This window comes from Anastrepha obliqua, chromosome 5, assembly GCF_027943255.1.
Source record: "Anastrepha obliqua isolate idAnaObli1 chromosome 5, idAnaObli1_1.0, whole genome shotgun sequence".
NCBI classification, from domain to species: Eukaryota; Metazoa; Arthropoda; class Insecta; order Diptera; family Tephritidae; genus Anastrepha; species Anastrepha obliqua.
The window spans coordinates 68,029,744-68,040,670 of NC_072896.1; the positions used below are offsets into that span (position 1 = coordinate 68,029,744).

The window sequence follows — 10,927 nt, forward strand, 5'->3', positions numbered from 1 at the left end:
CGATGTACACTGAGAGGTTTGCCATTGTCTGCTTAGGGACGACCACTTTCTGAAAGAAATTTCCATAATTCGCTGTTTCATACCCGCAGCGGGTTTCGACCACGAGTCGTACCGAATGGAATGAATTCAGAAACCCATTCTGCTATAGCGGTTGATGTTTAGTTTTTTTTTTATCATTTGTAATACTCACGAAATTAAGCTAAAATAAAACGTTAAAAGTCATATCTCCTGTCTGGACAGACAAAATACTGACAAATTTTAATTATACAAACCGTTTCCACGTAATTACGATAAAAGGTATATAATATATGTATATTTTCATATGCGCGCCCATATTTTGACGTAAATAAAACAAATATGCATACAAACAAATGGGAAGTTTTTCTAAAGCACAATAGAACAATTAATAACTAAATAACAATAATTAATCAATTTGATCATCATTGAAAATAGTGTAAATTTCTGTCGTTGAAGGTTTCAAGTTGTTATAAAAACTATGAATATGGGTGGTAAAACCTTTAATAATTTTGGTCTCTTAGTTAGGTGGAGCATATAAGTATGTATGTACTTCTGGCTTTGAGAAGAGCACTCTCATATTATTCTCCTTATCGCTTCTTCCAGCGAGGCAGGCTCTTGAACTTCTATCGATGGGCTTTGTGCACAGTTTTCTCAAGACAGCTGCTGTTTCTTATGCTGGAAACAGTCACCGAGGTAAACGCAGTCCCCTGTCAGCCGTTACGATCAAACTAATGAGAACCCCATGTAAATGAGAAATTACTTCCCTTCCGTATCGGAGTATCGTAGATTTTATCGCCGGATTATTGAAAATTGCTCTCAGGATTGCTCTCTCCCCACACAGTGTTGCTAAACAGTACATTTCGAAATCATTTACAAAATAAACTAGGAAAAATTTTAATTTTTGTTAAAATAACTTAAAAACAATGTTTAATAATGCTAATTATAGATAAATTAACTATTTACGCTTGTTGGTTTTTGGCTTTGGTTTATTAAACAGTGAAAAATTGAAACTGATAACGCGGATGTGTGAAAAAGTGTGTAAGCAAAAATAACAATGGCAACATTGTGTAGATACAACCAAATGTATGTGACACACACAAACCGATGTATTGTGTAAATACGTAACTAAAAGAACATAGTTTTTCTCTACGGGATGAGTTTTGCTCAATTTTGTGCTCTCTAGGGGCTGCGGTAAGGGACTACGTACGTCGGTGACTGTTTCTAACATTAGTTTTGCGTGAAATGGCTGTCAAAATTCATACAAATTGCATTGCCGTGAAATATGCATGAAATTTCGTATGTATCTCACGACAAAGTAGCTTGAGAAGCACCAAAAAAGTAGTAATGAAATATAATTTTATTTATTTTTATTTCATTTTACTTTGTTTTATTTTATTATAATTTAATTTAATTCATATGAAAAAAAATTGTTTATTTCACTTAGTTGGATTGAATTGAATTTATTTTTTATTTATTTTCTGCCTGTTAGGCATGTTATACCTATATTAAACATAACAAATCGAAATATAAGAAAATATTAATGAACTAAAACTTATTTCGATTTTTATTGACGTGATAACGTCTTATAATTCGATTTAGCCGGCTGCACGCACGAAAAAATGTGTCGTTATCTTGCTCAATCGTCGTTATCATGTTCATTCGTCGTTGTCTTGCTCAATTTGCTCAATCGCCGTTACCTTGCTTGAACTGCAAGCGAAAGCGCGGAATGAACGACAAAGAGCACAATCGGCCATCGCATTCGGCAACGTTCGACATCTGGCTCTCTCCTACTTGAGTGAGCATATATATGTATGTATATGCGCATATGTATATAAATTCACATATTTGTATTTGCATATGCCTTCTGCCCTGTGTGCATGGTAATGAACCATTTCTCTGTTGAGAATAGGACGACGATAGGAAAAGTAGGAAATGAAAGGTGGTGTTTCGAGTGTAAAGAGTCTTGGAAAAGGCAAATCGATGATGTTGGCTCTTAGTGTTGTTGACTTATTAACGTCTGATGCACAATCGAAATTGAACATATCTTTCATGAATTTGATCAATGTTTCGTAATTGTTCACGTTTGTGTAAATGTAACTTGATCAATTCCATTGCGATTCCATTTACCTCCTTCTCTATATCCAAATAAAATATCTATCAAATAAATAAAATTAAAATTTTGTTTTGAAAATTGCAACCATTACATCAGAATTTTCTTATGACGTTGTCACGTTAAACTATCGTCAGACAACCTCTTTATTTTATTTTAAATTTGAGCGAAAAATAATTTTGAAACTTGCATTCTAGTGAAAACGTAATAAAACGTGAAATTAGAAAAAGGATTATGAAGTTATGTACTAACGCTACGTGCCCATTTTTCCACGTTAAAATATCCAAAATTTCCTTAAACATTTTTATTAAAATTTTGAATATAGTTTTTGAACTTGAGCGAATTTTCAAAAAATTAGCACAAAGTTTGAAGCTTTGACTTCTGTTGCAGTATGAACTACATATAGTATATAAAAATAAAAAATTATTTTAAAGAAATTAAGACAAAATAAATTGTATAACCCTAATAATACATTTTTCCCCCCTTTTTATTTTCTCGCCACTGTGTGTGCATATCTGTATTTAAAATCAATTTTAATTATATACTATTATATTATATACAATTTGAAAAGCGACCTTTTTCCTCCCTTTCACTCAAAAATGATTGACTTTCTTTCGCGACTATCTTCAAGGCTTCAACAATCAAAACCACCATTTGCGCACCACTCACACAAGCTACTTCTTCGAAGCTGGCGGTTGTGCTGGAAGCTCGCAAAACTATCAATGTGCTGGTAAATGTAGTAAAACTTGTTAAGTTGAATACAATTAGTTGTATTATTATATGTAAAAATACTTTTCTTATCAAGATTTGGCAATTGCTAATGGGGCGATGCTCATAAATTTGTCCGTTTACATCTTTTCAAATTTCATTGCCAAATAAAATATATGTTGCTGGCGAAATTTCACAGCTGTGAAGTTGAAACTAGCCTTTAGGTATTATATGTGAAACTCTTTCATTTCGAGAGAGAGCGCGGTCATGAGCTCGTTTCAAAACTTGGCAGCACTCACACATTATGGGATTTTGAACAGCTGATAGGCGAAATGGCGGGCTGCCAGAGAAAATGCCCCAAGAATAACTAATGAAAGCAGTTCGTTTTTGCTTAATGGAAAAATGACGCGATTAAATATTTGTAATTATGTGTCTTAAAATTAATTCAATTAAAACATAATAATTTAAATTGAAGGGAGTTTTAGAAATGTTATTAAATATTTGTAATTACGTGTCTTAAAATTAATTCAATTAAAACATAATAATTTAAATTGAAGGGAGTTTTAGAAATGTCAAAAGCCTCTTATATCCTTTTCGACTTCTACTTTTAATTAGTCTTATGTACATTTGTAATATATGTAAATATTCTTGTTTATAAATATTGTAAATTTGTATATACGTAAATATCGTAAATAGTTTATGGTTGAAAATGAATTGAGCTTGAGATATTTTTTATTTTTATAAATTCTCCTGACTTATAAATTCACCTGTCAGAATTTGCAGAATGGATCATAAATTTAATCAGATCTTTATTTGGATCACATCATTGATTGACCATTGCAACATAGGTATATGTCATAGCATGACTGCTCATGACATTTTTCTAGCCTGTTCTAATTAAAATGTAATGTTTATAATTTTGTATAATATACATTTTTTAATAATTAGTTAAATAATTCACTCAGTTTTATTTAGCTTTACGTTTTTCAACATCTGGTGGCATTGCCCGCGATTGCAGGTGTTGTTGGTGTTCTTCTGCTTTCGGCAGTCAAATCTCTCTCTCGCTACTGCAGTGCTGCCTACCTTGGATATAAAAACGCACTAAAATGCCCATTTAAAGAAAATAAAACACCAAATTTTTATTGAATTACTTAAAAAATGTTGTATGCGTGAGAAATTTGTTAAAATGTGGGGTTTTTTAAATAAATGTGTTATGGTTATGTACAATTTAATTTATGAGTTTTTTGTTAAGAGAAACTCTTGTGTTAGGAGAACGACTTTTTTGTTATATTTCAGCTTATGTAACAAGATAAGGCACTCTTTTTGTAAAAATGTCAGTATGGTTTCTTTAGTATTTTCTGGTATTTTGTGGCTTATTTTTACAATGAATACACTTCTTGATGCCCTATGTCCCACTAAGGATTGATGGCCGAAAGAAACGAATACACATCTTTGGTTTTAATCTTCATGCACTAAATTCAAACGCCTTTTAAAATGTGTAAAAATGTTTTCAATCTTAAAAAGAGTTGAGAGAGGCACATTTAATATTCTTGCATACTCTTAAAAGGAGCAAAAAATTAAATTCACACTTTCAAAATATCAAATTTTATAAGAACCAACGAATTTTCATTAGCACTAAAATTTTCTCAGATTGGCTTTTTTTAACCTTTTGTATTTATAACAATACAGTGTTTTTAACTTAAAGCTTCGGTAGCTTTAAATTAAAAAAAAGAAACAAACACGAAACTTTAAATTTTTCGTATTTTCGGTATAAAAAAGCACTAAATTTATTGTGAAGAGCAAATGGCTGGCAATACTGCACAGCTTGGAAAAACGTGACGTCACGCACTCTCTGATGGGCGCAATCTTCTTTATATCATTCTTGGATTGATACAATAGATTGACGCTTCAATGACAGCTGCGAAATAAAAATATTGCCAGATGTAAAAATAGAAAAACTTGGTTAGGCCGGCTTTGCATTATTAGTAAATAAATGCAAAAATAATATTTGTAACGCTATGTACCTTTGTAATTTATGGAATAGATCTTTATTTTAGTAACGTATTACCTTTGAAACTATTTTAGGTAGTTAAAAAAAAAAAACAAAAATTGTAGGTTAGGCCACACGGCGTATAAAAAATTAGTAAATAAAAATATTCTCTTAAATTTTATCACAAAACTTGTGGTTCGAGGTAAGGGTTAAAAAAAACTCTACTGATAATGATATGCTGTCACTTTTGCCTTTTGTCATGAGCATTTTTTTTGTATAATGGAACATAGACAACACAGATTTGAGCACCGGTAGTATAGTGTAAAACAAAAGTAAATCATTGCGTCTGTTTTCAAAACAAATATACCAAATCATTTGTCCAACATATCCGATCACTGACAAAAAATTCGTGAGCTATACACTGGTAGTTGGTACAAATGAGAAATGTTTCGAGCAGACAAATCTAACAAATTCGACTTGGGTGAGCTGAAGAGAAAACTTAAACGTATTGCTGATGGTAGCATCTTGTCTTATCGCCGGATATTTCTGCTTCTACTGGGAGTATGTGTGTTTTTCTATATTTTGCCACCGGTTTTTCGCTATCTGTTCATGCGTACACCAGAGATAAAGGGTGAGTTGTCATGTTTATCAAAACCTAGCTTGAATATACGTTCCCTACTTTATTGCACTCACTAGATCCACATATGCAGTGCATGGACGACCGTTTAACTCCATTTTTCCTGCAAAACTATGAGTTCGATTCCAATATACGTCACGTGCCACCCATATCCGGAGAACGTAATTTTATACCTTATATTGGTAATGGATATATTGGTATGGAGGTCGCACATGATTCCTCCTTGAATATAAAATCGGGCCGATCAATGCAATTGCCAATGCAATTCCATCCAGTTGTCTCGGTAGCACAAAGAAACGAAGCTGGACGAGAGGCAACGGTAGTTGAGTACTTGTCTGGTACAGTGCACAGGTAAACGTTGAAAATTTTATAGTGGATAAAATATATTTGTATACCTACTCTTTCATTTCGTTTAGATTTCAATGCTTCTCAAATTATTTTGTCGCCTATAATTACTACGCACACCGTACGCACCCGAGCATCTTAATGCAGGAAATTAAAATAACCAATACCCGAAACACCATAGAGGAGGTGGAACTGATTTTCCCCCGTAGTTACTTTCAGTCACCAACCTCACATACAATTAAATTAGGGTATGTGATTGAAAATATATTCGTCATTTCGTAGGCAACGTACATTATATTTGTCAATATGTTCCATTCGTTCGTCACTCAATGCTTACCTTTTACACCTCTTTCGACAGTTCGTCAACTCAATCGTCTGTACTGAAAGATTTTGACGTTACCACGGGAAGTATTTTAGTAAAAGCGGACGATCCCACTCGCGTCATTGTAGTGAGTGTTGTCAAACCACAAATGAGTCGCATCGTTCAGCTGAAGAAACGTGGCGCTATCACCATAATATTTCCAATCTCAGTACATTATTCACAACCTATAACGCTTGACAAGTTGGAGGGAACCCAACAAGATGTAGAAAATAAAGCTGTACAAGCTATGACAAAAGTTTTGCAGAAATTACAAAACAAACCCGATGCACAACCAAATGCACATACATTTCGCCAAGAGCACGTTAACGTTTGGTCTGATTTGTGGGCTACCGGTTTCAGTATTAGTACATCTAAAGCAGAGAACAGTTTAAATGGTGATCGCATTAATGCTTCCATGTATGCAGTTTTATCCCAAACACGCAGTTATGAATATGAAGAGTTTGCTTCATTAAAATCGCCTAGCAAACAGGAAATTGCTAAGGCATTAACATATGCCGAAGGTTGTTATGATTCGTACTATACCTTGCAAGCCGAGAATCTTTGGTTGACCGCTGACACTTTGGAAAAACTCAATAATTTAGTATCATCATGGATGGTTACTTTAGAAAAGCAGGTAATGTGCTCTCTGGCAATATTTGATAGAGCTTCAGAACTAAGAACTGGATTCGAAATATTTCGATTGTGCACATACAGTATTTTTGGCTATATTCGAAGTTACATAATATCACCGGAACATTCTTTTTCTAAAAATTGTAATAGTATCTCAAAGTAAATACTTTTACCACTCTTTACTATGTTTTTGAGATATCCTTAGTTGAATTTACAGGGCTTACTTAATTATAGTTGGGTCACTTTATATGAATCTAACATTGTAGTTCCTTTGGGAAAGTATAGTCTGGTTCTTGATTCAAAATATGTGTCGGCCTGTGTTTTATGACAAGCTGTTAAGATTTCAACTGATAAACTGTGTTGTTTCAGGGTTGTCACAATCTTATTCGTGCTGGCGCTTCAGGAGTAATACAAGCTATGGTTTTAAGCTTTGGCAGTTTTCGTTTCAGCAATCAACATTTGGAGTGTAACATGCATCCCAAGTATCTCCATCGGGACTTTCTCTTTCGTCGTCTGAACTATGGCAATAAAACACATCTTAATGTATCGATCACAGTTACCGAAGATAATAAAGCGGTTATTAATGTGGCGCTTGATCGCTCAGATCGTAGTTATTACGCTTGTGATGGCGGGTGCTTGGATGAACCAGTTTTACTAACGTGAGTTATTGACGAAGTTTATAATTAGATTTCTGTAAAAAATCTATCTTAATAATGAAATTTGAAATTTATGGTCTTTCAGTCAAAGCCGTCGCCAGTTCCCGGTCAAATTAACCGAGCCTCTGACAGCAATTTTATATATTACAGAGGATAAACAACACATGGAAGAGCTTCATAAGGCTATACATGTTAGAGAAGTAGTTGAAGGTATGTTTTGCCAACACGAAATTGCACTTGCCGTTCCGATTTTTAATAACGTCCAAACCTTTTTTTCACTTTTCTGTTTTATATTATCAGCTCCTGCGCACGAACAGCACTTAATCGCGCTTCATAGGCACGGCCATCAATTAGGTGGTTTGCCTACACTCTTCTGGGTATCAGTGTGTGCAATAATTATAGTATTTCATGCGTTCCTGTGTAAATTAATTATTAAGGAATATTGCGAGCCATCGGAAAAGTTGAGATATCGATATAATAAACCATGACTATGAAAAATACAAGTATGTTGTGTGTATATTTACGATTGTAGTTAAATTTAAGATTATTTGAGCTTATGATGATAGCTAGATCAATGTTTTAATTTGTTTGAATTGCTCGCTGCGCTTTGCATTACTCTTATGCAAATACATATCTATGTATATTTTTATGTATTGTATATTTTGTTTTGATAAAAAGCATGCAGATGAAATTTGAAACTTTAGTAATTATGTGTCTGAACTTATACTAATGAAATAAATATATTATGATCGTGCTACCTAGATATTTTAGTATACTAGTTTTAAGGTGCATGGTATGTTCGTAAGGAAACGTTAAGAAATGTATATGTTATATTAGAACAGTATTCATATACGCAAAATGATGTAATAAGTTCTTAGTCGGCATTCAAATTATGTGTTTGTTGAGCGAGCAAGACAATAAAATTAATAATGGATGTAGACATGAAAAGTTTTAATGATTCAATGAGATAAGGTCGAATCGACGTCATTTATAGGCATAATAAATTTGTAAATTAAATGATTTATCGCAAAAGTTTAGTTAGTATAACTTCTTTTATTAACAAAATTTATGTATTATAAAAATCATAACAATATTTAATAAATAAATAATAATATTTACATGTAAAAATGGCTAATTCAAGAGTCAACATTGTCAATTGAAATGAACGGAAATTGATTAAAATTCATTTTGCAATAAACCAATAAAACTATGAACGAATTGTGGAATAGCATTAGCCTTTCGTAACGGCGTGAATAGACTCTGCCACATATGTGACATTCTTCGTAGACAATCCAACTACTGCAATACGTCCATCCTTTGTCAGGTAGATACTGAATTCCTTTGTTAAGCGTTCCACCTGCTCCGGGTTTAGTCCTGTATAGCAAAACATACCAATCTGATTGGTAATATGCTCCCACGAGCGCTTAGATCCGAGTGCCAGTAATTTTTCCATCAATTGATTGCGCATATTTATTGTACGGTTAGCCATTGTCTGCAAGTCTTCCAACCACATACAATAGAGCTCGTTATCACCGAAAATCTCCGTTGCAATACGGGCACCATAAACAGGTGGACTAGAATACATGGGTCGTATGATGGTTTTCACATTAGATGTCACACGCTCTGCCTCGTCCTTAGTGGAGCAAACGATAGTAAGAGTGCCGACTCTTTCGCCATAGAGTCCCATGTTTTTGGCAAAACTTTGAGCCAAGCAAAATTCGTGTCCTTCTGAGGCGAAAATACGCACTGCTTCCGCATCCTTATCAATATCACCACTGGCAAAACCAAGATAAGCCATATCGAAAAAGGGATACAGGTTGCGCGATTTCATTATACGTGATATTTCAAGCCATTGCTCCTTGTTCGGATCCACACCAGTAGGGTTGTGGGCACAAGAATGTAGCAGAACGATTGATTTTTCGGGAATTTTCTAAATATAAGCATTCAATTTAGCAATTAAAATGCAAGCTTCAAAAAGTCACTTACACACAACGATTCATAGAGGCCCTGCTCATTGAGCCCTAGCGTTTTCGGGTCATAGTAATTATAGGTGGCTACCTTGAGTCCAGAGTGCATGAAAATGGGTCTATGGTTAGGCCACGTGGGATTGGGCAAATGTACTAGGCGTTCACCTTTCCAAAAGAGGCCTAAAAATGCGGCACCTATGCGTAATGAACCAGTGCCACTTAAGCACTACGGGGATATTTAAAAATTTTAATAAGTACGAACAAATACTAAGGCTGTAATTCAGTTGAATCATGTGCATAGTTTGTAGGCACCTTATCGCAGCACCTACCTGTGATGTTGAGTTGCGCTTGTCTTTCAATATTTCCGAATCTTTCCCAAGCGCCAGCTCTACTGACTTGTTGTAGAACTCTGCCAACCCATTGATAGGCGCATATTCATGGTTCATATTTTTAGAAGCTATACGCTTTTCAGCCTTAACGAATGGGGTATGTAATCAATTGAAACAATAAAAAGTAACAGAAGTTCCACAAACCTCTCTAACACTGGGCAATACCCATGGTTTATTACCGTCATCGCGATAAGCACCTACACCTAAGTTTACCTTCTTGGGATTTTTATCACTTAAAAATGCCTCTGTAAGGCCGAGGATGGCATCTGGTGGTGCCATCTTGACATCTGCGAACCAAGATCTGAAAAATGTGTAATTGTGTAATTCCCCAAAAACTTACAACATACATTCTTTTTGCTTTACTTATAGCGTGGGTAATCAAGGGATATTCTTGGATTAAGAAAAACTAAGTTGGAGGTTTTGAGCATCGCAGCACCTTTCTTAAACTGTAACATTTCGCGGTACTCTCTTTATTTTGCCAAGATTTTTTGTGCTTAAATAGTTTTATTTCCAAGACATATGTATGTATGTCAAACCGAATTTTCCTTATAAACTCTTTTTTATTCTGAATGATTGAAATGAATCGTGACTGAATGCTGTTTAACTGTTTAACAAAACTAAAATTCCCAGTACTTCAAATATATGAATACCAAAATTCATAACGCTTGCGAGTTGCCAAATGAATTGTTTGAGGTCAAGTTTTCTTTCAACCATAAGCTTAACTTTTTTCAACTTGTGGCTTAAGTCCTTGGAACAAAACAGGGCTTATTTGTATATTGTTGCAGTGAAAAGTTTTGAGAAATTTTGCTGAAGTGACACTTCTTGATGAAACATAAATTCGAAACGTTTTAATAGCGTAGACCGGCTGTGCGTTTCCAAATTTATCTTTTAATTCTGTCAAGTTATATGCAAAAACATGTTTACGCTTTCCTCGTTGAGGCGAGAGACTCAACGCTCAATTAAATATATGGCTCTATCCTACAAATGTCCGTAAATTGCTTTTTAAAAGGCATCAAATAACTGGCAACACAAAATAATACACTTTACTAAATGTTTGAAGACCATTTTTGTAAGAAATGTATTTGGTTTTATATGCTTCAATGTCTAAAATATTTC

General features: G+C 34.2%; 2 protein-coding genes across 2 annotated transcripts; one reads left to right on the forward strand and one right to left on the reverse strand.

Annotated features, from left to right (window-relative positions):
- The first annotated feature begins 5,026 nt into the window (after window positions 1-5,026).
- Window positions 5,027-8,590, forward strand: LOC129246896 (uncharacterized protein KIAA2013 homolog). Its single transcript, XM_054885611.1, has 7 exons — window positions 5,027-5,457; window positions 5,523-5,814; window positions 5,880-6,056; window positions 6,167-6,803; window positions 7,169-7,458; window positions 7,541-7,665; window positions 7,756-8,590. The coding sequence occupies exons 1-7, from the start codon at window positions 5,271-5,273 to the stop codon at window positions 7,941-7,943; spliced, it is 1,896 nt and encodes a 631-aa protein (XP_054741586.1). The 5' UTR covers window positions 5,027-5,270; the 3' UTR covers window positions 7,944-8,590.
- Window positions 8,591-8,686: 96 nt separating this feature from the next.
- Window positions 8,687-10,332, reverse strand: LOC129246897 (aspartate aminotransferase, mitochondrial-like). The gene is made up of 5 exons (XM_054885612.1): window positions 10,175-10,332; window positions 9,956-10,112; window positions 9,752-9,895; window positions 9,442-9,648; window positions 8,687-9,385 (listed from the first exon to the last, which is right to left on the reverse strand). The coding sequence occupies exons 1-5, from the start codon at window positions 10,264-10,266 to the stop codon at window positions 8,687-8,689; spliced, it is 1,299 nt and encodes a 432-aa protein (XP_054741587.1). The 5' UTR covers window positions 10,267-10,332.
- Between the last annotated feature and the right edge of the window lie 595 nt (window positions 10,333-10,927).

Coding starts and splice junctions, on each gene's coding strand:
- LOC129246896 (XM_054885611.1), top strand. CDS start 5,271: ATGTTTCGAGCAGACAAATCTAACAAATTCGACTTGGGTGAGCTGAAG. Junction 5,815..5,879: donor TTGTCTGGTACAGTGCACAG/GTAAACGTTGAA, acceptor CATTTCGTTTAG/ATTTCAATGCTTCTCAAATT. Junction 6,057..6,166: donor TCACATACAATTAAATTAGG/GTATGTGATTGA, acceptor CTCTTTCGACAG/TTCGTCAACTCAATCGTCTG.
- LOC129246897 (XM_054885612.1), bottom strand. CDS start 10,266: ATGTTACAGTTTAAGAAAGGTGCTGCGATGCTCAAAACCTCCAACTTA. Junction 9,896..9,955: donor TATTGCCCAGTGTTAGAGAG/GTTTGTGGAACT, acceptor CCATTCGTTAAG/GCTGAAAAGCGTATAGCTTC. Junction 9,386..9,441: donor GCCTCTATGAATCGTTGTGT/GTAAGTGACTTT, acceptor GCTTATATTTAG/AAAATTCCCGAAAAATCAAT.